This window comes from Tachysurus vachellii, chromosome 14 (genome assembly GCF_030014155.1).
Source record: "Tachysurus vachellii isolate PV-2020 chromosome 14, HZAU_Pvac_v1, whole genome shotgun sequence".
In the NCBI taxonomy this organism is placed as follows: Eukaryota; Metazoa; Chordata; class Actinopteri; order Siluriformes; family Bagridae; genus Tachysurus; species Tachysurus vachellii.
Genome location: NC_083473.1, coordinates 13,038,945 through 13,066,448, shown reverse-complemented (window position 1 = coordinate 13,066,448; position 27,504 = coordinate 13,038,945). Strand labels below are relative to the sequence as shown.

Below are 27,504 nucleotides of genomic sequence, written 5' to 3'. Positions count from 1 at the left end.
CTTCACCTCTGGGACCATCTGTTCTGTTTTTAAATTCCTCTCTGTATCTTTCTTTTTTTTTTCACGTTTCATTTGATTTAAAAAAAAGAAAGGATAAAAAATGAGCAAAGAGATTAAAAAATGTACCCATGGAATAAAAGTGTGTTCGTACATATCAATATGTGTTGTACCATTGGTGTACTGTACATACAATTATTATAACTAATAAATGTTGATTCATAACTAATTCTGGCCTTTCTTTGTTTCTTAGACAGCTTCATCCAAGAGGAACAAACTTCAGCTAGCTTATCTTCTTAGCTTACTTCTCATTGGAAGTTTAAAAAATAAAACCCTTAATATCTGTTAAAATCTAAACCATTATAATCTAAATCATTATCCATAACAAGGATGAGCCTACAGAGGTACTATATATACTATATACTCACATATACTGTATACTGGTCCTGGAGTGTAGTAGAGCAAGTGAATAATAAACCTGCTGATGCCAGTTCTCTGTTTTGAGGGACATAAAAGCCACTGGTTAAACAACTGGTTAAATATTAAAGTCTATTTTTTTGTCTTTATTGTATTACAGTCCTGAAGTCTAATTTAAACTCAACATAACTTAAAATGTGATGAATAAAAACCATAACCAGAGAAATTCAGTTTTCTCAAAATGGCTTCCATCTCCCCAATGGCTCCAAGATTGGGTGGAGAAATAACACCCTCTTCCATCATGGCAACTGATACCATGGCAACTGCACTACCTCCATTCCACCCTTCACCACATGCACCCCACCTGCCCCCTCTAAGTCTTTCTCAAATACATTGTGCTCACAATCACTCATGCAGTTTCATATTAACCAAGAATGATGCAAGAAAACACATCTATACATTTTTTTATTTTATCCTGGACTTCACAATGTTTTTTAATGAACAATAATTTGTTATTTGATCGATGTACACACTCCTACCACTACTGCATATCCTAATCTTTCTTAAACAAAGCACGTTCAAGAATAGATGCCATCATAAAAAGACGAAAGAGAAAAAAGCAGAAATATGAAACAGAAATGGAGAAGTGGAGAAAGCTTATATGTGCTTATATGTACATATGTTTCAAGCTTTTGGATGCAATGTAAGGTGCAAAGTATGAACATTAAGAGACATAATTTAAGCATTTAAATTTTTTCCATTTTAAATAACTGCATCATTGGTGATATTGGTACACTGTATTATTGGCATTTAAAAGACCAGCTGTAATGAGAGTAAATATATGTAAATTGCATATGCATGATCACATGATAAGAATAATGATATAAAATTTTTCAATAGCATTGAATTTTCTTTGATAGACTTTTGGAGATCAAAAATATGAAACCATTGGTAGCAAGCTACAGTGTCATTTTACATCATAAAGGGTGCAAACGGGTTTTCACTTACACTGACTAAATTAATGGATATGATGCTCTGATTATTCCAAGCTCATGTTGAAGACAATAGTAAACAAGTATAGTGGTACAGTATATACAAGAGATAAATTAAGTGGAAAAAATCAAATATAAAAACAATCAGTCAATCAGCCAGCCAAGCAAGCAACCAACAAGAAACAAACAAACAAACAACAATAAACAAATCAAAACAACCAAAAAAAAAAAGTCATTCGCAGAGAAAAAGGTCAAATTTTGTAAAAGGCTAAAATGAATGTCAGAAAAGACCTTTTTAAAGGACTCTAAAACACATGTCAGCATCTCTTCCAATTTATTTCACTTTATTTGTCCTGTCTTGTATTATCTCGAGTCGACTGAAGAGGAAATTGTTGCGCTATGATAGCTATGTGCATGGACTTTATTGGCCCTTAATTAAACCTACATTATTTCTCTATCACCTGCTAAAACCACTCTGCACACCACAATATTAAAATAAAGCTTAACAGTTTTTCCTCACAAATCCAGTTTAAATAAATAATCGTTCTAATTATGAAAAGATTTTTAGATCAGCTTGAAGCTATAATCGACATTTACATCTAAATACTGACATTAGGAGATAAATGTGTCTTAACTGTGGTAAGAGGCCTCAGTAGTAACAAGCTTTGAGATTTGGAGACGTGAGCTGGTGAGCAGTATTAACATCTCTTTGTAATTATTTTACTGAGATCAGGAAATTTTTTGTAGTATAGAGTGTGTTGTTTATACCGAATTGTTTGGGGGAAAAGGTGAAAACTGTCCAAAAGAGCGTTTTCATTTGTGTCATCAGTCTCCTGGTGTTATAGGCAGAATAAAACTAGAAAAGATCCTAGATTCAGGTTTAAATTTATGATGTCTCCAAGCTGTGGTAAGAAATCTTTCATTTTCCCCTTTTGTCTTAAATTGAACAGTTTGTTGTGTCGTTTGTTTTGAAGCCACAGGACAATTATAGATGATTCCTTACCATCAAGGAAATGTTTCATATAAAAGGTCTGAACATAAGGACAGAATTTTATACCACCCTTATAGATGTTACACAATATTATGTCACCAAAAGTATCTCAGTGTCTTTCTGGTTCCCAAAGCATCTAACAGCTTCTCTCTGTTTGGTCAAGACTTAAGCCAAGACCCATCTTTCTCTCTCTCTCTCTCTCTCTCTCTCTCTCTCTCTCTCTCTCTCTCTCTCTCTTTCTCTTTCTCTCCCCTCCCCCTCCCTCATCTCATCCTCACTATGTCTTATTCTCTCCTTCTGTCTTTCATGCTTGCTCGTTTTTCTCTGGCGATTCTTCCAGAGTGATCACAGTAAACTCCTCCGTGTTGCCGTTCTCCTGGATCTTCTCTTTGTTCATGAGCGTCACCATCTCCTGCTCTCTCTCCTGAGCCTGGGGGCTGGCCACTGATGCTGCTGTTCCATTGCCCTCACTGCTGCTCTTGGACGTGATCATCAGAGTCTTTCTCTTCCCACACCACCTATGCCAATTCACCAAACACACAAAGATAGATTTAGATCCTGGGAGCATGTGGCATTGTGGGTCTGCTGTTCTGCATGCTTCATGCCCTATTGCCTCAGTTTTGTCTGATTTACACTATGTATTGTGAATCCATACTGGATTAGTTGTGCTAAAACCATGCAGACCAGTTAGATTATTTCAGTGCCAGAAAGCATTTGGTGTCTACAGCATTTCTATTCATGTTTGATTCTGGTGTTATATTTTATACGTATGCCCAAGTTCAATATATCATTTTAAATGAGGCACACTTTTTTAACAGTGCCTCAAGACTCAAACTCAACATTGCTCCCTCTGTTAGGGCTGAATTGTTATCTCTGGAGTTACGAAGGAACTCATTCTGGTATTGATTTATTCATAAATCAATATGTAGCTTGTTACCTATATCTTTTATTGTCACCTATCATTTCAGTAAAAAAACGGATACTACTTTGCTCAAAGGATATTATTCAACTAGCTGTTCCCTGTGTTAGGCCTAACCTAAGCTTGGAAAGAAAGGTACTTTAATGCCTCATCAACCAGGAACAACTTACAAAAACGCTTAAAACTTACTGTGCTCCCTTGACTTGTAAATAACTGTGATTATAGACATATTGGAGGTTGTATCAACTATTTGATTGTACATGTATTCGTTTTATGTTCATTGTTGTCGTGTCTTTCATTTTTTTGGTTCCCTTCTTCTTGGTTCCCTCCTGGTTAAATAAAGGTAGGTAGGTAGGTAGGTAGGTAGGTAGGTAACTAACTAACTAACTAACTAACAAGCTCCTGCCAGTAGTCTAGTACTATTGCTATAAGGGGGCAATCTGTTTCACTGTTCAATACATTATATTTTATACATCAACATCACCTGAATACTTGACTTTTTTGCTTCATCAGTGCACTGCTAACGTACATATGTTTAAGTGGTGAAAAACTAAAAACCCTTTTATTGTGTTAGTGTAAGTAAAGATCTATGTGAGGTTTACCTGTTCCTTGTTACCACAAGAACACACACAAGAATAATAGCAGCGATGGCCACAACCACAAGCAAGACGACCAACCAGTCTGCAGAGGAGACAGAATAAATTAGAAAAAGTCAAGAATAAAATGCAAATATTCTCTTATCAGAAAACAGTTAATGGTAAGGTGGTGTGATGCAGCCCTACATCAATCTAACGTCCCAAACTGTCTTATTCCACAATTTATCAACAGTTACTGTTTTATTAAATACAAATGACACATAATACTATTGTAAGTTCATACAGTCCTCACTACTGCTTTTATAACTGATATAAAATATTTTTCCTTTCATTTTTTTCTTTCTCAGTGTCTGTTACATTATTTAGAAACCAGAAAACCCCTGAATGGCAGAAAAATTTAATTTGGCATAACTTCATATATGTTTCATTTTTAATTAACAAAACAACATTTAATGTAGTTATTATCACTCTTAGATTATGTCAAGCAGCCAGTGTAAAAGTCTATGTGAATGAGTTCTTAATATAGTAATTATATCAATCAGTAAATTGATACAAACCTTTGATTTAATCACAGCTGCTACAATTGTTTTTATAGGAAATTAATCGACATATGATTCTGACCAATCATATATGAGAAATCAACAGTGTCTCTAAGTTGGTAAAAATATAACTAAGACATACACAGTTTTAATTAACACAGTAATAATATGGCTGATAAATACTGATAGTGCTTTAGATGGGATCATTATGCTTTTAGAGTATCCAAAGATTGAATTTGGCAATCTGTTATATGAGAATATGAGTGTGTGAGTGTGTGAACCTTTATTACTGTTAGTGCTGGCTTTCTCCTCTGGTGTTTCAGCCATGTCTGGTGCCTTCCTCCCTCCTTCGTTCACAGAAACTGGCTTCTCTGGCTCATCTTCAGTGGATGCTACTTTAGAAATAATATGCAGAAGACAGTGCATTAAAGTTTTGCTTAAATGGATATGTTGATTTGAACATTAAAAACGTGCACACTAAGAAAAGTGTATGTCTTTTACGGGATATTTCTTTCATAGTTATTCTACTTGGTTATTCAACTCTGTTAGAGGCTTTCCAGGGCTTTAGAGGGCATCCATATGAGTAAACAAACCCTTTAAAGTGTTAGAGAGAAGCTTTTTTTTTAAAGATTGTATACACATTAACATATACATTTAGATATATGAATTAATTACCTTGTAACAGTACACAAGGATTCAAAAGGGAATAACAGCGCTTGCAGTACTTGTGACTGAGCAGCAGGGGGCGAGCATGCAAGATTTGCTTCAATGTGAAACGACACCTGTTCCAGTATGATAAACTTTAACTCTCTAACAGCAGAGGGGGCTTTACACTAAAATGTGCGCCATGGGTTTAAATGCTTTCACCACCTAGCAAAGGTGAAAAACGTCAGAGACACTGCAGTTCAGAGACACTGAAGCAAAATACACTTAAGAATATTTGGTGCTTTATACTTTCTGTTTCTAATTATACAGCAAAAAAAGCAACACATGGTAAAGGTGCAAACTCTAAAAGTTACTCATGTTAATAAAGATTTAATCCTAAAAATTGTGCATGTGAATTATGCCTTTGTTGATGAACAGACATTTATTGAAGTAACGTGTTAATATCGTAATGAATGGGATATCATAATAAACAGTTAAAAGTGTGGTCCTGCATAACGTTAACAGACACTAAATCATCAATTTGGTCCTTCAGAAAATCCCTTTTCCCCTTTAAATTAAGGTAGTATACTGAATTAGCTATTGCTGGGAAATACAGTAAGTTGTCAGGATGCTGTGGATGTGTTGGGTTTTAACCCTTTGGTTCTGTTTACTGAGTCTGCTCTTCAAAGGTTGTTATCTAAAACCATCTCTGAATTAAAAAATAAATAAAATAAAACAAATAAATTGATTATATTTAAATAGTATATACTGAGTATATACTGGCCATTTCTTTTTTATTTTACATGAAACATCTTCTACTGTAGATTCTAAAATTAAATTGGGGTATACATAAGCAAACATTCCTGAATCATTTTGAACAGCTGTTCCCTGACCAACCTGCCTCTTTATTGAACTTAATAAGGGAAAGAAATGCAGCATTTCATACTACAGAGACACATCAATATGCAAAGTCTTGAAGACTTTACTGTGATGGAATACGTATTCCAGCTGTACCTCTGACTGTTACAAAGCGTTGATGCCAGAAACTAGGTTGCACTATGACAATAAAAGAGTTATCAAAGCTAACGTCTTTGCATTAGAAAGTAAACACAATTTACAGAATTTGCTGATGTAGAGTGTCCCTACCTACAATATGTAGTTACACGAGAAATGATGACATACTAAATGAGTGCATTAATATAGACCTTTTATCTAGAAATATCGTCAGAGCTGCTGTTATAGAAAATAATCCTTTTTGACCAATCAGAATTAAGCACTAATATATAGGCCAGACATATTATAATAATTTTCATGCTCGAAAAGTCTTTTTGTCTCTAATCCCTTACCTGGAATGCTCTTTGTGAAATACGCATATATCTCTTCACTGGTTGTTTCAGTTGTGGTGCTGAGTGTTGCGTCTCCCATACCTGAGCCACCACTATCTAGACTAGTTATTGCGGTGGTTGTCTCATCTGAAATTTTATCCTGTTGTTCAGGTTCAGGAGTCATGAGAGGAAACTGTGTGGTCTGATTCAGCACCTCGTCTAATACATTGTCATCCTCATGTGAGCTGTTTGGATTTTGATTTGTCTCCTCTAAAGCAGGAGGTGTATCAGTAACAGTTATTATGTCGCTGGTGGTGTCTACAGTCTCTGGAGCCTCCGTAGTAGGGAAGTCGGTTGTCAAGTTGGTGTTGTCCATATCTTGGGTTACACTGTCCTCTGAAATGGGGTAGAGTGGAATGAAGAAACATGTACAAGACAATATCAGGTTTAGTGTTGATCAATATGTGTTTAGAACTCCTCTTATTTGTTACATCTGAATTTATAGCGGTAGTGCATAAAGTTAATGACATAACTGCTTCAGATGTCCTTATAGCATAATGTTCTGATGGTACATTCTCATGTATGATACATCCTTGTGTCACGAGGAAGAGAAAAAAAAATCTCAAGTCTATTATGGCATTTTTTAACCCAATATATGTGTTATAACTACAATCATACAAAATATAGTTATTGCTTCAGTGTGCAGACACTATTGTAGGTGTCATTGTGTGTGTATTATTATTACAACTACTTCTACTACTGCTGCTAGTATTTCTGTTTCATCTACTTCTTGTTTCTTCTTCTTCTTCTTCTTCTTCTTCTTCTTCTTCTTCTTCTTCTTCTTCTACTACTACTTCTAATAACAATAATGATAATAACAATGTGTTCTCACCTGTAACCGATTCAGGATCAGACTCCAGATATTTTATTTCCAAAGTGCAGTTTTTGTCAGACTGATCTGTTTTGAGAGACAGAGTTGCATTTTGTTAAAAGATTCCACATGTTTTGTATTATTTGCCTAATATCTGTCCACAACATGGCAATAATCAGAATAACTCAGAAATGCAGATGCTATACTGTACACACCACATCTGTAGTTCACAGCTCAACTTGTGTAAGTAAATAATAAATAAAATATTAAATGATAACATTCCTTTTTCTTCTTCATTTTTACTACCTGTCTGATCATAGCAGTAGGCATCATATCCATTATCTGTTGGTACCAATGAAATAACGCCCATCTGATTGTTTGCACACTGTGGGTTCGGCACGTGTCGAGGAATGGTGACATTTCCATTGCTGATCCAACCATACCTGTTCACAAATACCAGTGCAGCTTTATCATGATCAGCTATATTTATAGTATTTTTACTGAAATTACAACCAAACCATAATTCTAATTGTTCCACTGCTGTCAGAGAGACAATGGTTTAACATATGACTCAAAATCCCAATTATCCCAAGTAGTTTGTTCTATTTAATGTCTAGTTGTCTTGGTTACTTCAAAACAGAACCTGAGAGTTTGAATATATCCAAAAGCTGGAGAACAAAAAGAAAAAAAATCTTGGAAAAGAAAAGGACATATTAATAATTGTTTCTGTCTATGTTTTACAGGTTTTTTTTATTTAGCTGTATCTAAATACCCTCCATATATGTCTGGTAGAGAATAGGCCTATGTGACTTCATCCAGAAGATCCCTTGCCAGATGCTGACATCTGCATACATTGGGTGTGTAAATAAACACCTCATAAATAAACAAATAAACAAACAAACAAACCTCTACATGTGCTGTTAAGCATTCTTTAGGAACTTTTATCAATAATTCCATTGGCATGTAAAGACATAAAAAAGAATTACCTGCAGCTCTCCAAGCCCTTGTCATGGGCAGCAGTCACCTGCTCCAGACTGGCCAAGGTTGTGCCCAGTGCTTCACATGTTTCTTTTGCGTTATCAAAGGTCAAAGTGTATCGATCCTTGCCCTGAATATGGAATACTCCCACATAACTGCAGCTTCGCAGCTTCACCTCTGAGTTGAGAAAGAGAGAGAGAGAGGGGGAGAGAGAGAGAAAGAGAGAGAGAGAGGGAGAGACAGAGAGAGAGAGAGAGAGAGAGAGAGGGAGAGAGAGAGAGGGAGAGAGAGCACTGGTGTTTACTTTCATCAGCAAAAATGCTGCAAAATCATACCAAAAGCTTAGAGAGGCAGAAAAATTGCATATAAATATTCCATTTTTTGTCACAAATTTTTAGTAATTCTATCCACAGTGGATGGGGAGAAAATTTCCTTATCAATGTGTCCTACACACACACACACACACACACACACACACACACACACACACACACACACGCACACACACACACGATTTCATATCAAGACCAAACACAAATTACCCCACAGAAGATTTGATACAAGGCTCTAGAGATTGATTCAGTACTGAGGATTTGCTTCTGTGTGATTTGCTTCCCCGTGTTTTCACTGCTCTTTTCTTTATCTTTATACTGAATATATTTGTGCTTTCCCCAAAGAAACACCCTTGACTCAGCTCAATGCCTAATTATCACACCTTTCATGAGCTGAGCAAAGCTGTATTTGAGCATCAGAAATACTGTGGATTGTCTCCCAGGACTCCGCTGTGGTGGCTCCAGTGTCTATACTTCAGGCATATTGCGAGAGCCAGACTGAATTATTCTCAGTAAAATGCAAATCAGATTAAAATCTATTTAAAATGATGAATGTACAAAGAGAGAGATGAACGTGCAGACGCTGTCAGACACAAAGCACACAATAAAGTTTTATCATAAGAGAACCAGAGCAGTATGTAGAAAACAGTGTAAAGTAACATCAGGGGAGAAAATTCAAATCTCATTTCACTCCATATTGACTGTGGGAGGATGAGCATGAATATGGATTTAAGTTTTTCATTTTCAAGTGTGTGCCTTGGTCACCATGGTCACACATTCTCTTATTACTTCTAGAGTTTGGAGAACCAGACCTCTGACCAACAAATATGCAACCTGCACTATTATTCTAAATAAATTTCAAATAGAAATAATAATACAGTATAAGCAGTGCATGTTGATTTAAATACGTACTGTCAGCAAAAATGGCTTTTGAAAAAAATTATTTTCAGGCATTTTATATTACATCATCATCATCATCATCATCATCATACACTCAAAATAGGGTACATTTTATGTACCTAAATATAGATCTTTCACATATAAATGCATGTGCAACTTTCAAGATATTAAAGTGAACTCTTTTAAAGGTAAATTGGGACAAGATTCTAATACTAATTTATAAATTGTTTGACTTTCCCAATACTATCAGCTACATGAAACTAGACATTATTCGAATATATTATAAATAAACATAAAGTTTTTGAACTTTTGAAGTCATGGTAACTTCTAAACTCATTGAATATGCCGGTGTTTCTTTTAGACCCTGTCATAGTCATGACCCTTTAATTCTAAATTACTTTACCGTTCTACCTTAAACTATATTTCTCTCATCTCTCAACCAGATTTATATCTCTAGATAAACCATGACTCATAATTACCAATCATGCTGAAAAGACACCAAGCTTCCAGTTACCATAGCAACAAGGAAAGCACAAATTAATTTCCATTTCCATGAACAAATCCTGGTGTAGCACAGTTTACACAGAGAACACTACAGACTTCACAACCTGTTTCTTTATTTATGTGTGCTGTTGCAAAAATGCACAGGAAATCTCAGAATGTTTACACCCCATAAGCAAGCTGGTGAGCACTGGTTACCATGGTGAAGTGCATAAATAGCATGTGTGTTTACATAAAAAAGGCAAGCGACTTTATCAGTCTCATTTTAAGTGTTTAATGGCTTCCATTTCATGTTCAGCCATGAGGTTCTTAAGAGCTAAGAAAATATACTGGATCATTTTTATTAGGAGATACTGGTTCACATGATCACTTTTCCATTAGGTTTGAATGTTCTTCATTAGCATTTTCCTCTAACATTTACATAACCTAGAGGAGACTTGCAATTGCACTCTTAATCAAGTTCATAATTACTCACTTGCTTATACCATTTTCTGACTAAATATTAAATCATATCAGTGGTGCAATTCAGAGCCGGTGAAGATGAGTTCAGTGAGATAATCTATATTTACTCCAAATTCAGAGCTGGTTTATGCAGGTGATTAAGTTTATTTTCTGCATGTCTTCATTCAAATTAATAGAAGTAATCTGAGAGCTGTCTAATTTTTTATTGAGTAGAAGCTTTTGACACAGGGAATTTTAATAGCATTTAAATCACCGCCTTTAAACACAAGCACATACATTTGGGCCTGAAAAAAAGGGGATAGAAAATCCTGACTAAAGAAGTAGATTGTGTTTTTATTTGTTGCTATCAACTATAACACCATGCAGCAAGATACAAATAAACAACAAACAAATCAGAAGAAAGACTAATATGGTTGTTTAATGATATATTGATGATCAAATTAGAAGAATTTAAATAAACTAATGGGTTTAGCATTAAAATTGTCGCTATATTGCTGAAATAATTGTTCTAATCACATCAATCACTGCAAAAACGTCCCTCATTTTAACAATATTGCTTCCATTTTCATTATTCACCAGTTTATAAAATATATTAAAGTCTAGCACATCCTGTCATTTTATATAATTAATTTGAAGTACAGCAGCAGAGGCTATGAAACTATATTTGCTGTTGGAAGTTGCAGCAAGTGTCTGGACACTTCGTGTCATACTGTGTATATGAGCAATACAATTTAGGTTAGAATTTATTAACAAAGACAAGTTAGAGATTTGTATTTAAACTGTGCATATAGTTACAGATATTAACACTGGCAAATATTTGTTTTGCTTTCCCAAAAAACTACATATTCAAATCTGTAAACTTTTTAAACCAATGACGGCGCTGTGTAGCTGCGCGAGCCTGTGGCGATGCAACGCGCCAAAGCCCGCTAAAAAAAGGGGCGGGGCGTATAGCTATATAAGCAGGCAATCGCCAGAGGAAATCAGGTCATACGACTGAAGCGACGACACTGAAGCCGCAGCCTCGTGGCACGGCATATAACGCAGTACTCGTTCCGTATCTCAGGGAACCGAGGTTACGTTCGTAACCGAGTACGTTCCCTTTCGATACTCCACTCATACTGCGTATGGGGAACGAATTCAACCACGCCGTGCCATGGTAGGGAACGAAAAAACTTATCTTGAACACCCTGGGGCCCAGAGGATAAGTGAGAGGGCCGGAGCCGTCGAACCCTTGACGCAACACTGCTAAGAGGGAGCAAGCTCCCCGGAGGTGGTATGATGACGGAGTCTGAAGAGGCCGTCGTATCAAACCGAAAGAACCCGAGCGTGCAAGGTCGGGATGTCCAGGTTATAGAATCTGACAAAAGTGGACGGCGAGGACCATGAAGAGGCCATCCCTCTAGTGGAGTGGGCAGAGTAAATTCAGCTCTTGCTCACCTGACAACAGAGGCAGAGCCGAGAGAGAAACTACCTGCGCTCTAAATGGCGTTGAGAGCACTTTAGGTACGTAGCCGTGCCTGGGTTTTAAAATGACTTTTGAGTCATTGGGCCCAAACTCAAGGCATGCAGGGCTCACCGAGAGGGCCTGCAAATCGCCAACACGCTTGACCGATGCTAGAGCAAGTAGCAGAGCGGTTTTGAGCGTTAGGGGCCGAGGCCAGCTGACCGCAGCGGTTCAAAGGGAGGTCCTTTGAGCGCTTCAAGGACCGTGTGAAGGTCCCAAGTGGGAGCAGTGAGAGGACGTGGGGGCTTCAACCGCCTAGCACCACTCAGGAAACGCACAATGAGGCCGTTTCGACCCACTGATTGGCCAGCAATAGGGGCATGAAATGCTGCGAAGGCTGCTACATACACCTTGAGCGTGGAAGGGGTGAGACCCTTGTCCAGACGCTCTTGGAGAAATGACAGTATCAGAGATACGTCACACTCAACAGGGTCTTCGTTCTGTGCGGAGCACCAGTCAACAAAGACTGACCATTTCTGGGCATAGAGGCGTCTCGTAGACGCCTCTATGTTGGTAAGCCACACCCTCGAACGCGAATCTCAAGAATCGTCTGTGATGTGGGGCTATCTGGATGTGAAAGTAAGCGTCTTTCAGATCCAGCGAGAAGAACCAGTCCTCGGGGCAAATCTGCGTGAGGATCTGCTTCAGTGTCAACATCCTGAACTTCCGTTTCATGAGGGAGAGGTTCAGGAGTCTGAGGTCTAAGATGGGTCTGAGACCGGCATCTTTCTTGGGGACAAGGAAATAACGGCTGTAGAACCCCGACCCACTTTCTGAGGGAGGAACCATCTCTATGGCTCCCTTCCTCAACAGCGTCAGCACTTCGGTGCAGAGGACCTGGGTGTCGTCCGGCTCTACCAAAGTGGGAATCACCCCACGAAAACGTGGGGGTCTCCGGGCGAACTGCAGTGAGTAGCCGTATTTTATTATTCCCAACACCCACTTGGACACTCCGGGGATGGCCTGCCAGGCCTCGGCCTGTGTGACAAGGGGCTGGATAGTGTCGGATGGCAGGCCACTGATTAGGGGCCTGAACACTGACAAGTGTGGAAGAGAAAAATTGCTCTCTTTTAGAAAAAGTGAAATCTTTATTGTGTGAAATGCTCTTTTAGAGCGGTGAAAACCGCTGGAAAGCTCTTTTTGTGATCGCCGGATGGCGGCAGGAGAGCGCTGGGAAGCGGCTGCAAGCAGGAAGCCGGCAGCCCGAGAACGGCGCAAGAAGCGGCTGTCTATAGAGCGCCGGCGATGCAAGCTGTCGGCGGTCTCAGCTGGTCCGCTGCGGTGCCTATTCAACGGCGAAATTCAGCGAAGTGAAGTCGTCGCTGAAGGAGTAAGATCTGATTTCCTCTGCCGATTGCCTGCTTATATAGCTATACGCCCCGCCCCTTTTTTTAGCGGGCTTTGGCGCGCTGCATCGCCACAGGCTCGCGCAGCTACGCAGCGCCGTCATTGGTTTAAAAAGTTTACAGATTAAACCAATGGCAGTGCAGTTGCACTGCGTTATTGAAAAAGGCTTCAGTATTGAGGAAAAAAGGAGCTTTTCCCCCCATACGCAGTATGAGTGGAGTATCGAAAGGGAACCTTGTTCATTATAACTCTGTCTGGCCAGTTCATCTAGCTATGTTTCACTGATTTAAAACAGCATACAGAGAAATGGCTCTTCCAGCACAAGTTACATGCCAACCTTGTAAGCACATGGCTGTACGTATGTGGTCTATAAATTTTAAATGCATTACATTAGGAATGCTGTCTTTCTAACTTGGTCAGCAATTGAAATATCACAGCTTATCATTTACTTGACATAAACAAGCACAAACAAGCATCAAGGTTCATTTACATTTGTGGTCAGAAATGAAAATGCTGCAAAAGCCATGTGTGTACTTTCATTGCTAAGCCTACTGCTCAAACCACACCAAGCCTAAAGAGGAAGAAGCGCTAGCATGGCTGTTAATGACGGTTGGGCAGAGGGTTATTTTGGCATGATTTCAGAATAATTCCAGCAGTGGCACACACAGACCTAATGAATAGAATGTCCTGAAGGAAAAACATAGCTTTTGGGCCTGCAGAGTCACTTCATAGATTAAAGACAGCATCACAGGATGAAAAAAACCATCCAAGGTATCTTAATTTACATGCAAAATCGGTAGTCAAGCTGGTTTACACAGCATGTTGAGTCCTGCTTGTTCAAAAGCGCTTATTTTAAAAGCAGCCATTGTCTCTTAATGGAGTTAAGGGATTTGGGTTGTAAACAAATGATGTGAAAAGAAAGAAAGCATGAGTGATGTTGTCTATAGAGAGGTTGCCAGAACCTCCAGCTGCTCTAGGTGGGGTTTGTATTTCTGACCTGGCTTGTGGGTTTCTGATTAAACCACAAAGAAAGCAGCAGCAGTAGCAACAACATAGAAGTGGAGTTACTTCATTTCATGAAATTAGAACTGAAATTGTAGCTTGTAATATGTCAGCTGAATAGGTGCTATTGCTACAAATTAATGTACCAATTTAACAATATAATGAATTTTGATTAATGCTGATGTCAGTTCAGAACATTGCTCCAGAAACTGTTCACAGTATGTGGTGTTCAGTGATAGTTACTCTTTTTCTGATCCATCCACTAACGAGTGTAAGCAGACATTGAAACCAGAGATCTAATAGAGCCATGTTATAGTCAACTGAAGGACATCCCTCACCTCACCTCCACCTCACATTCTCTACACCTCCATTGTTTTTGGAGGACACTGACCTCAAGAAGTACTCTTCTGTAAAAAAGGCACTTAAAATTTTGTATAAGTGCACTTTATCTCTTTGTTTATTTGCTAGAATATTCTGTTACAGTGTCTCTTTATTTAAAACTATTTAACCATATTTGGAAACTAAATCGTACAAGTATGAATCATTTGGTATAAGCTTTTCTAATTCTCAAAACTTTTAAAGCATGCCCAAAATCATCAAGCCTCCTTTCCACTGGATCCTTTAATAGGACATCTGGAATAATAATCTGGATCCTTTAATATGGATCTGGAAATGAATGCAGCTATACTGTGGTATATATTGGCATATTCAGGATCTGCACTGAGCTTTTTTTTTTTGGAGCGCAGCTTCTTTATCCCACAAAGGGCTGAGTGTATGTTAAAAAGAGCGAGAGGAGGGGAAGAGAACAGGCAGAAGGAGCCCACAGGAAGGCTTTAAAATGTAATTAATAAGTTTAACAGCAATCCTGAGGATACAGTTCAGCTGAAATGTGAGAGTCTTGTCATCTACTTAAGATAGAATGAGTGAGGGAAAGAGAAGAAGATTAAAAGAGTAAAGAGAAAGCGAATGTACTGTATGTGAAGAGGTTAGGGGTTAAACAGGAGGACTGCCTCTTGGCTCTTATGGGATTTCATTCTGAGATTAACAAAAGTATGAAACTAATTTTGCTTGTTCATTCTTAAAGAGTATGCCTATGAACTGTCAATTATCCTGATTGTTTTGAGTATTAGGATAATAATCATTTATTTATTATTATCGACTGGATTTGTGTTAGTTTGAAGATGCTGATTAGTTCTAATAGAAGGGTGTAGAAATGTCTTCAAGATTCTATCACAAATCGAGTATCATTGTTTTATTACTACCAGACATGCCAGTCAGTGTGCTTGTATTAATGCCAGCTGGTCCCTGATCAAAGTTAGAAGATACAAAGCCAAATCAGTAGCACGTGGAAAAGCTGGGAAGCAGCAGGTGACGCTTGGCCACGCACAAGTCCTCTTTGTGAGGCTTTAGTTGACACCAAATGGCCTTCCTTACCTTGAAACATTACACTCCAGGTAATGTGAAGGTCTTTAAATGTGTCGCTGTGTGTGTGTGTGTGTGTGTGTGTGTGTGTGTGTATTTTACTGTGTCTGTAAAGAGTGGATTTCAGTGATCCACACATTCCTGTGACTAGAACTCCACTCATATGCCCCTTGTTTGGCGTAACTGCAAATGGTTAAGCCACTTGCTGCTGGTCATTCACCTTAGGTAAACACACACATACACACTCACCTCACCAGGTTACATAAAGGCACTTGCAAAACATTTGTAAGAAATTTGTATCTATGAAGTGGAAAAATATAATGTTTCTTTTTTCCAAACCCCACACGCTCTTGATCATGCGGACGTGTCGGTAATGTAGGAGTAAGATGGAAAATTAACAAAAATTAACGCTTACTTTTAAAAAAAACCCTTTAATATGATAGATTGATGGGGAAAAAACACAGTTTAAAGAGTAGGGGACATTTATGTTGGATGTTGGATGATGTAATTTTAAATGGATTAATGGTTGGGTCAGTGATTATTAAGGCTCAAAAATATTACCTACTTGTAAAATCCAACATCCATTAAATCAGTGTGAGGAAGCTAGAGCTTTGAGAGTGTGACTTTGGAGGATGTGTTAAAGGGAGGGGTTGCATTTGGTTGTGTTTTGACTTTCAAAACAGGAAACGTCATTTTACTTATGCTCTGAAGATACTGACTTTACTTGTACTAGAGAACTGAGGATTACAAAGTACAATCAGAAGGCCCAAAATAGAAAAAATCAAATAAGTTTATTTTATATTCTTCATTTTTATTACTTTATTTTCTGTAGGTGATCAGAGAATCATGAGTTCAATTGCTAAAACTGGACAGAGTTGATGGGAGTAAACTTGCAACCAGGGAGAGAGCAGTTTCATCACTCTCTCTTAGCACAGATGGGAAAGCTGACCTTCCTACAAGCTACACTTCCTCTTATGTGTAAGAAGGGTATGTGAATAAAAACCTAGCAATCTAAGAGATGTAATCAGAGTTTTATGTTTCTGCAGAATGTCCTTGAAGATACAAAGGCAAGGTCATATACTACTCCAAAGCCAGACTAAATCAAGCATGTTTCTGAGAGCACCAGAGAAAGCCTATCATCCTTCAGCTAGACTGTTAAGTAATGTAGGCAGTCTGCTTGGCCTTTAAAGGGGGGGAAAAAAACAACCAGCAAAAACAAAAAAAAAAAACAGGACTATAGTAGAGACCAGCCTCAACATGGGGTCCAGTAACAAACACCTAGTTAGTATGCATGTTGGGTAAATTTGTGAAATTTGGTCTCAGGTAAAAAACAAGCAACATCAATGTGGTAGGAAATGGATCATTTTCATCCAGATGAAGTGATGTAAAAAGGTAAGAGTACTAACCCTGCTGTTATCTTACCTTAGTCATTATCTTTGTATCTCTACACAAATAAAGCTAAACTAATTGGAAAAAACATTGTGTGAGAACATGTTGGGCTGTGTTGGCTCTCTCAATGTCATATTAGCTTCATGGCACCCAAGCTGCCTCAGGGTGGAATGGATCGTGAGCAGCGGGTTGCTTTCCCCTGGGGGGTCTCTCACAACAAATCTCATTTTCTCAGCTCACCGTGGAGGTTGTGATCTAGTCTGCTGGTTGCTACTTTTGAGCTACCTTTCTTTTGCACTCATTCTTTTCCATTTTCAGTTTTGCACAGTCCAAAGCCCTAAACCTACAAACACAATCCCAAACCACCTCCTGTTTCTCTTGCTTGGCAGTGCCAGAAATTTACAGCTCCACAGTGGTGGCTCAGTGGCAGCCAGCCAAAGAGTCTCCCCATTTCTCCCTCACACACACACACACACACACACACACACACACACACACACACACACACACACACACACACACACACACACACACACACACACACACACAGATCTAGACCAGATATATACATTATACATCCACTTCTACATACAGTTGGACCTTCTAGCTTCATTATCAGCTTCCTAAGTTAAGATGTTCTTCACTGACACATTTAAAGACCACCAACTTCACAATGAGAAAAGACTGATCTAGAAACAATGAGTGAAAGAAAAGCAGAAGAAAAGCAGCACAGTTGATCAATTTCCTTTGTGTAGCTCAGCTCTGATTGTAAGCTATGAAAGGAAGAAGCACACTGATCCAGCCATTCTTTTCAGTATAAAAGCAGAATAAAATTACATAGCGTTAAAGATTAAAATAAAAGACAGACCTACATATTTAAAGCACAGACTCCTTTTCACCAAGTCTATCTGTGCCTCTGCTCAGTTTACTCTCTCTCTATTTCTCTCTCTTCATCTGTCTATGTCTCTCCAAATCTCTCTCTCTCTCTTTCTGTCTGTCTGGAGAGCCGGCAGCCGTCTCCTTTGTCTGCTCTGTCTGCCACACGAAACACATGCTGCCTCGCCGGCATCCTTGTATTCAGCACTCATAGCCACACACATTTGCTCCCACATTCCATGAAAACACTTCACATATCAGAAAAAAGCACATAGCAGTAACAATCCCTTTCTTCAAATTCAATTAAAAAAATAATAAAAATAAAAAAACAATAAATACACTATTTAAAAAAAATCAAGACACAAAAAAATTATTATCATTATTAAAGTCTTTTCTCTCACCTTTTTCAGTGCTTCCCCAAGAAGAGGCCAACAATCCAGAGATGAGTCCAAGCAGGAGAAACCACATGCTGGCTGAGTGGCTGAGGCGAGACTATAGCAGATTCCTGTATTCCTTTATGTCCTCTCTGACAAGTGAAGCTGCTGAAAATTTGGATTGATTCAATGAATGAGTATGAGTATGAGTAAGGGACTGAGTTAAAGAGTGAACGAGTGCCTGAGAGAGAGAAAGGGAGGGAGCAGGGGTCCAGTGCTCTCAGGGGAGCGTGCAGTGGGTGGCTGCTGGTCTGTCAGAGACGAAAGACTTTGCTCTAACTTTTCAATGGTGTGTGTGTGTGTGTGTGTATGCATGAGAGAGAGATAGAGGGAGAGAGAGGTCTCACTATCACTGCTATGATGGAAGAGGGTGGTGCGTACATGAACACACCCTTCTTCCCCTCCCTCCACTGCTCTCTCTCTCTGCTTCCTTTTCTCTCACCCTCTCTCTCACCCTCAGCTTTGGTTTGTAAGGCTTTATAGCTCCAGTTAAGGTCTCCTGTTGCTCCATGTCAAAGCCTCTCTCACTGCTCAGCCACTTCTCTTTCGCTCTTCGGTGTGCCAAGGACCTCAACATCCACACAGCACACATCTGCTCCTTTGTAATTGCCTCCTTCTGAACTGGCGCTCAATTCACTACCTTTTCTTTCAGCCAGACGTCTCTCCCTCTCACTTCTCCTCTCGCCAAGTGCAGGAAGAAGAATCCAACTGTCACCCTACACACAAAAATACTTTTCTAACCAATAATTATGCAGGGTTTCTGACTGTTACCTTTTCATTTACAGTATATATAACAAATCAAAGCATTGTTTAAACTGAACCTCATGCAAAAGACATAAAAAGTTAAACAAGCAAGAGCAATGTGGGTGAATTTTGGCAAATTTTTGTATGAATTGAGAGAAGATACAGACCTTCAGACTATCCTGAAGTATTTCTGTACAGTATATATATATTTAATTCCATTCCAGATTTATAATAAAGACTGGTGTAACATTTGAGCAGTTAAGCAGTCATGTCAGTAACGTGTGTATAAAGTGACTAAAATTATTCTTTATCCTGATTACCAGTCTAGTGGGAAGGCTGAGCTTATGCTTTATGTCTTATCAAAAAGTAAGCAGGTGTGTTTGAAAGATGTGTCTCTTTCCATCGTTACATCAAGCTTTGAACAATATGTAAGGAATAAAACACAGTGGGTCTTGTTGTTATAGGAAACAATCCATATTGAGGTTGTGCATGAAGCAGAGGGGTTTGGTTTATACTTGATGCAGGACTTTTGCATCTGGTTTATTCTAGATGCATATAATTGACTTTGCATGCGCTTGCATAAGCAGCATTAATATAAGCGGCGCTGTTCACATACCTACCTGCATGTTACATCGATTTTACATTTAAAATGAAACTTACTAGATCTGTCTGGTTTCCAAATCAAACTATAAAATCTTTAGTTATTTCATTTCATGAATTTTAGCATTTAAACAGAGTGACAAGGTCTTTCTTTCTGCCATATTCATGACTGTTGTCATGAGCTTTGTCTCAAAATGAAAAATCTGTCTTTACATTTAAAAGTATTATAAGATACAAATCTAAAAAACAAAGAAGGCGAAAGGGCAAAATTGACCACTTTTTAAGATGAACACTATCTAAGGAAAGTCTAGAGTCTGGAATGTACGTAGTTAATAATGGCCTTGACGCGTAAATAAGCATGTGATTTGAGACACAGGTCTAATTTGTTCATTTTATTGCTGAACTCCTTTGCTAGTGTAGAATGTCAGGATAGTGAAAAGACTAAATGACCCTGTACACTTGTTATTTAAATGTGGCTTGTTTATTGAATATTTCAAATATTCAATCAAATAAAATGATGAATAACACAAAAAAGGAGACTGTGAGTTTCTTTCGCAACCCTGTTTGTGAATCAAGTGACCACGTTCCTGTAACTTGAAAATCATGTCAAACAATTCCAGGAATGAGAAGAAGTGTTTTAACATCTTCAACAGCCAACGCCCATAAACATGGTTTAGAAAAATCAAAACAGCTAAACCAACAAGATGGGCAGTAGCACAATGAATCATTCCAGGTGTTACTCATTCTTCAGTATGAGCAAAATCATTGTAATGTGTGGGGGAAAAAATCGCTCCTTCATTGTGTTTGGTGAACACGATGGACCATTTGACAAGCCAAATCTGTAGATAAGTAATGTTTACATATTGTAAATGCTTTGATATTTCATGGACAGGTGATAGGAGTAGCATAGATTATGAACGTTGCCACCTCTGTGAGGGTTATCTATGCAGTAAAGAAATGTTAGACAAATAAAAATGGTAATAATCTCTTCACAGTTGTTGCAAGGCACAAAATTTCACACAGTATAATCTGCTGTTTCCTCCATACAGAGACGCTTGGGAAAGCAGTGTTTCAAAGCTTGCAGGAGATCCATATGATGCATTGTGACACTTATTAACTTCAACAGCCAAGAAAATGTTGCTTTTGAAGAGACAGATCAATAAGAGCATTATAGATTGAATTCTGTTTGACTGTTTGTGTTGAAGCATTTCCACTGACACACTCACAGGATTGACTGTACTGGTGTAAATCTATTCTAGTACATTAATGACAGTTAATCTAAAAACTTAGTTCTGGTTTGGCCATTGACCAATACTATCTACAGTGAGGCTGGTCCATGTGAAGAGGGAATGGTTTACATAAGTGTCCACAAGGCTACATGACACCTACAAAAGCCTGTCATGACAACAAATATAAACCTACACAAACATAAACAAAGATTACAAATATGTGTCAGCTGTCAATTTTGGTGTCAAGCTGATGTGACAGCTGAGTTGTTGTTAAGTTTGTTGTTGCTGATATAATGATGCCATTTTTCATACTGTCTGACATTAAAGCAATCATGTCCAATCTCATCCACGAAGCTCCCATGTAGTTGTAATTTTCCATTCCAGTCAAGAGGGAGCCACACCTAATTCCACTTTCAATCAATTTGATTCAGTATTCAAATGGATCCTAGGTATCAGGTGTGGCTTCCACTTGGCATGAAATGAAAACCTGCAGCAAAACTAACACTCTGCTGGGATGACTGGATCCCTGATTTAGTAGTACAGTTTATTTTTGGTATGTTATGTATCAAACAGGGGGGCACGGTGGCTTAGTGGTTAGCACGTTCGCCTCACACCTCCAGGGTCGGGGTTCGATTCCTGCCTCCACCTTGTGTGTGTGGAGTTTGCATGTTCTCCCCGTGCCTCGGGGGTTTCCTCCGGGTACTCCGGTTTCCTCCCCCAGTCCAAAGACATGCATGGTAGGTTGATTGGCATCTCTGGAAAATTGTCCCTAGTGTGTGATTGCGTGAGTGAATGAGAGTGTGTGTGTGCCCTGTGATGGGTTGGCACTCCGTCCAGGGTGTATCCTGCCTTGATGCCCAATGACGCCTGAGATAGGCACAGGCTCCCCGTGACCCGAGGTAGTTCGGATAAGCGGTAGAAGATGAATGAATGAATGAATGAATGTATCAAACATTAAAATCAAACTCACTCTGTCTTATCAGATAAATACAAATCATCAGACCAACATAAAGTTGATTATTTTCCAGTGACAATATTTTGTGATTTATCCCAGCGTTAATATTTTTTTCACATCCAGTTATGTTTAATGTTGTCGTAATGTTGTGTTCTTGATATCACTTACATTGTATCAGCTATAAACAATCTTCCCATCATCTATTTTTCAAAAGGTACTGAAGCATTCAGGCAGTTTCTTCCCCCAAGAGATCAGCCTCCTGAATTCCCAGAGACTGGGCTAACAATAATATACACACACACACAAACAATATATATTCAACTGTCAGTCTTTAGCACTTTCACTACAGTTTTTGCATACAGTACCCCCTTTTCAATGCTGCTACAAACTGATGCTGTCATATCTCTACAACCAAACCATCCATACTTGCACTCTACATACTGTATACTGGTCAGTGCTATTCTGTGTACACAACTCTAGTGTATTGTACTGTCTATTTTGTACTGTCTTGTAATGTTTGTCAAAGTTTGCACACATGCATTTTATGTGAAATATGTACACTTTTACTCAGTCTTTAGTTCTGTGTTGTTTTATGTAGCTCTTTGTCTTTATGTTAGCACCAAGGTCCTGGAGGAACGTTTCATTTCTGTATGTACTGCATCAGCTATATATGATTGAAATGGCAATAAAAGCTTCTTGACGATTTGATTCTCTATCGGTTTTAAGGATAAAAATTTAAAGCTCGTCAAATGTAACTCCTATGTCATTTTTCTCAGTCGTTGGAAAAATTAGATGCTAGTATAGAAATAAACAGGTGCCAAGTCAACAAGACTAGAATCTATTGGAAATCCTTAGTTTTGTTGAGAGTTTCCTATTTAACTCAGGTATTAAACTGTAATACAGTTTGAACACAGGTATGTTGTATTCTTTGCATAATGGGACTCTGGCATGCATGATATAATAATAATCTAATCCTTAATATAGAAGTCTTCATGGAAAGTGTTATAAAACATTCTGTCGCTTTACTCTGATGATACATCAGTCATTAGTCATCTTAAACCTTTCAAAATAAGCTTTAATAAACATTTATGTAGGCAATATCAGTGTTCCTGGAGGGTTTTTCAGGGTTTTTTGTAGTCAGATTTACTCTATATGTAAAGATGTTACTGATTAGATTCTAGATGCTCTACTAGCAGCACTTGGCACTTAAGAACAAGGGGAACAAAGAAACATGTTGGAGCTCACAGGCTCTGATTAATCTTACACTTGAATTTGACCCAACTTGAGTCATAGTTCTAAAGATGATGTGTAGTGTTGTAAGGTTTGTTTATTGGAGTGTGTAAGCAGAGGAACATGGGGTAATGAGTAACTCTGCTGCCTCCATTAACTGATCTAACACCTCCTCTGCTCACTTCCTGTTTCTTACCATAGCAACGTCTGTTTGTTTAAAACTGTTGACACGTGTGAGAAGATACTGTGTATGGCATTTCTCACCTATGTCACATGAATTAAAACTTGCCATCTCTCTAGGTCTATGTATATGTTTAACCTGTTTTGTCTCGAAAGATCAACACAAATAAAATGAAATATTTGGAGATTTTCCCTTCGAAATGCAAGAAGAATATAATATGCCTTTTTTTTATTTTTGTATTGTGGTAAGAACACAGACCTTTCACTTTTTCTCTCAGACACAGCAGTGAATAAAGGAGAAGCCTATTTCCATAGCACCTCTGTGAATGAGAGCTGTCCTACTTTCTCTCTCTAGCGGAAATAATAATGTCTCCTACAACATTGCCAAACTGTACTGTAAGTGCACTGGAGCTGTGAAATGTTTGCTGATTTCCTTTTTAATGACTTATAATAAGAGTTCAGTTTGTATATGAATTCATAATGACAAGAGAAAACTTTTCTGCATATATGCAACTTTAGAGTATACAGGTTTATTCAAGATTTATTATTTAAACTTTAAACTGTATTAATACAATTCAGCAAACTGCATCTATTTATGAATTTATTTAACTCACATAAACAAAAAAAAATCTTTTTCACACCTTGTTAACTTGAGAGAATTAAGTATTTGTAAGGTATGGCAAGTTGAAAACCCTCGAAATGAATGACTCACAACATTAAGAGATGGGTCACACTCATGTTTGGCATTGTCAAGCAGTAAACAGTTGAGTTTAAAGGGATAAAATAACCCCACGGGTGGTAATAATGTCCCACATGTTTTAAACAGAATGCTGATTAGACGCTACACCGCTGTCATATCAAGAGTGGAAAATACACAGGTAGGCGATAAAGAACTGCTTTCTGACTCACATACATTTCATTAGATACATTTTCCAGTCCTGTATCTTGCTAACATTTGCAACACAAATAACAAGATGTAATCGTTTTTACCAAATTCAACAGTAACATTTTTGACTGACTGAAAGGCTCATTGCTGAAGCCATGAAAAATCATTGAATCTTACAGACCTGCAGGAGAAATTTTGAGCAAAAAGGTCATTGCCCACTGGAGTCAAGGTCAATACGTCATTTTAAATCAATATTGCTATAAGACAGAAATCTCTTTTTTCTATTGAGGAGAATCCTGAATTTTTGAGGACAAAGTTACTCCATCATATTTACCGTTGTAGAACTGAGCGTGCTATAACAGACTATGCAAAATAATAAGTTTATCAAACAAAACCTTCAAATATAAAACTCTCTCACTCACTCACTCATTTTCTACCGCTTATCCAAACTACCTCGGGTCACGGGGAGCCTGTGCCTATCTCAGGCGTCATCGGGCATCAAGGCAGGATACACCCTGGACGAAGTGCCAACCCATCGCAGGGCACACACACACTCTCATTAACTCACACAATCACACACTACGGACAATTTTCCAGAGATGCCAATCAACCTACCATGCATGTCTTTGGACCGGGGGAGGAAACCGGAGTACCCGGAGGAAACCCCCGAGGCACGGGGAGAACATGCAAACTCCACACACAAAAGGTGGCGGCGGAAATCAAACCCCCAACCCTGGAGGTGTGAGGCGAACGTGCTAACAACTAAGCCACCGTGCCCCCAAATATAAAACTGAATTTTATTTATTTTATTTTAATCCACAGACACCATATGCCCAGAAAGGTTAAAATCATGGAGGTTCAGCACACTTTAGATTCAAGTCAAATTAGAAAAAGCCTAACAAGGATGTAATAATGCTGCCCAGTAATGTCAGAATTAGCCATTACATAATGGAAAAAGAGAACGCAGACAGTCCTGAATGAGTTATAATAGCACACAGAAGGTTTATCAGTGTTGCCAAAGGTTTTATCCAGAAATTACATCTTAGGCTTTTTCACTCATCAGTAAGTCATTCGGTAGGACTTTCCATCAGTGCAGTCTTTGGCATGACTCAGACCATCTGAGCTCTTAATATCATCTGGTGGTTGGTTCGTTCTGTGGTAACGCTCTCGCAGACTACTGGAACTTCCTCTGCATTCCTTCAAAGCAACGTGCTTTTTCCTTTTTAGCTCAAAGCGGCTAGCCTGGCTTCCTGGTGAGATCATGAGACATCGCACCTTTTGATAGATGTTTAGCACTTAGCTTTTGAAGCATTTAAGAACCATCTATGTAAGGTGCAAAAAATTTATGTTTTGAATAGCAGAAGTTTCAAGTGTGGTGACAGGAAGTGGCTGGTGGTAGAAACGAGAAGGTTTCCTGTGGTACCAAGCATAACCTCAGGAAAGTCAAGCCATCACTTTGGAACCTTTCTACTGAAACCCAAATGTACCAATGTGGCTAATGTAGTAATTTGAAGGTAAACAGAGAAGAAAAAAGAAGACTGTGGTGAAGTGTAAAACAGGGTAAAATCGGATTTATTACAGCAGCAGTATTCTTAATGGGGATGCTTGATTTCCAAAATATCCTTATTTCAGAATTATATTTCTAATAATTAGCATAGAACAATAAAGTTTTTTAGACTGAGATTCGGGATAGGACCAAATTACTCTTACTCAATATATGACTCACAAGTGCTTCAAGTCAAACTCAAGTGGAGGCGTGTAAAATAGGAAAATAGTCATTCAATATTCATTACCCACTGAGACCCGGTCACCGAACACAGACTGGGACCTATTCACCTATTCACTCCATGGCTGATTAACATAGCTGAGTGGACTGAAGGACAGCCTGGATCACAGGGCCATGTCTACGTCTGGTTAAAAGACCAGGGCTTTGTGCTGTACAAACACAGAGAGAGCCCAGCTTGTGTCTGGATGCACTGGAAAGGAAGACGTCCTATTTGGATTCAAATCCCAGGCGTCACCGTCTGTACAGTCAGCTGGATTCCTGCGTGTCATATGCCTGACTAATGGAAACTCACAGCACAGACCCAGATAGAGACTCAAGGTGAGGGAAATGCACGAATGTGCGAGCAGTTACAACAACATGCAACACAATAGGTCTCCTTAAACACGTCTTGCTTCATGAGAAAGAAGTCAAGGTCATGGATGAGTTGTGAAACCTGCTTATATGCTTACTTCAAAGAAACAGAAAATAGCAAAAACAGACTGCGGCAAAAAGAAGTTGTAGAGAGGAAATCCTGTCACCAATTCCCCAAGCCTAGGCATGGCAGGTTGCAGTCAGCAGAGGGTCATGTCAGCTCTCTCTGTTAGTCACGAAACTACATCCACAATACTTTAAGATCACTTTGGTATCAATTTAGTACAGTGATCACACACGCAGCTCTCTGACACCTTCACTTCAGTTTACTTTATACGTTTTTTTTCACAATATACAAACCACAAAGCAGCTTTACAGAAATCCAGATGCAGATTTAGCAAGTGAGTTGTGACAATGGCGATGACTCAAAAAGAGAACACTGGAGTTTATACAAATAGTAACATATCAAATCTAAACATGAACAAGACACTTTCAGATCTCTTTCTTTACAAACAGCAGAATTGCAGAGGCTGGTGTCATTAATAATTCATTCATCATCAGCAACTGCTTTATCCTGGTCAGCGTAGATCAGACGTCTATCCCTGGAATAATGAGTGTGAGGTGGAAATGCAGCTTGTACACCAGATTATTGCAGGGCTGGTTTTACTGTCAACTAACATGAATGCAAGCCGTGCTGTTTTACATGAATACGAATGTTTTAGCCATTTAAAGCCATTTAAAGCGAGCATAAAGTGCAGCAATGACCCAAATTAAAATCAATTAATTTCACAATAATAAATTAATTATTAGCAAAAAGGAATTATATCTGCTATGCAAATTTTAAAAAAATCACATTTTTAAAATAATATAAAATCATATAATAGGCTAGAAATGTGATTTACCAGTAACACCGATGTCATCATCATTATTCATGAATAAACAATAGGCCTACCTTAGATTCTTAAAGTGGACACAGCAACTGGAGGTTACTTATAAAATCCATTGGTTTTTCAAATATTGAATTGCTTGCCTTATGAATCGATACTGTATTAGATGGAGGTCTCCCCAAACAGCATAAACAGCAGACAAAGGGCATGATAACAT

The 27,504-nt window shown here is 38.4% G+C and overlaps 1 protein-coding gene across 5 annotated transcripts; it reads right to left on the bottom strand.

The window, feature by feature from the left end:
• Nucleotides 1–862: 862 nt before the first annotated feature.
• cd44b (CD44 molecule (Indian blood group) b) lies at nt 863–18,783 on the bottom strand. Of its 5 annotated transcripts, none has more exons than XM_060886203.1 (8): nt 18,407–18,783; nt 8,279–8,447; nt 7,599–7,735; nt 7,314–7,379; nt 6,443–6,817; nt 4,733–4,846; nt 3,919–3,997; nt 863–2,915 (listed from the first exon to the last, which is right to left on the bottom strand). In XM_060886203.1, the coding sequence occupies exons 1-8, from the start codon at nt 18,471–18,473 to the stop codon at nt 2,702–2,704; spliced, it is 1,221 nt and encodes a 406-aa protein (XP_060742186.1). In that variant the 5' UTR covers nt 18,474–18,783; the 3' UTR covers nt 863–2,701. The 5 variants fall into 5 exon arrangements, with proteins under 5 accessions (XP_060742186.1, XP_060742189.1, XP_060742187.1 ...); XM_060886206.1 differs by having other exon boundaries at nt 4,742–4,846; XM_060886204.1 differs by having other exon boundaries at nt 4,733–4,843.
• Nucleotides 18,784–27,504: the final 8,721 nt, after the last annotated feature.

Excerpts from the sequence above, each read along its gene's own strand:
- cd44b (XM_060886203.1), bottom strand. The coding sequence starts at position 18,473 with ATGTGGTTTCTCCTGCTTGGACTCATCTCTGGATTGTTGGCCTCTTCT. Across the intron at positions 8,448-18,406 it reads TTGGGGAAGCACTGAAAAAG|AGGTGAAGCTGCGAAGCTGC; the intron begins GTGAGAGAAAAG and ends TTCTCAACTCAG. Across the intron at positions 4,847-6,442 it reads TTTCACAAAGAGCATTCCAG|TAGCATCCACTGAAGATGAG; the intron begins GTAAGGGATTAG and ends TTATTTCTAAAG.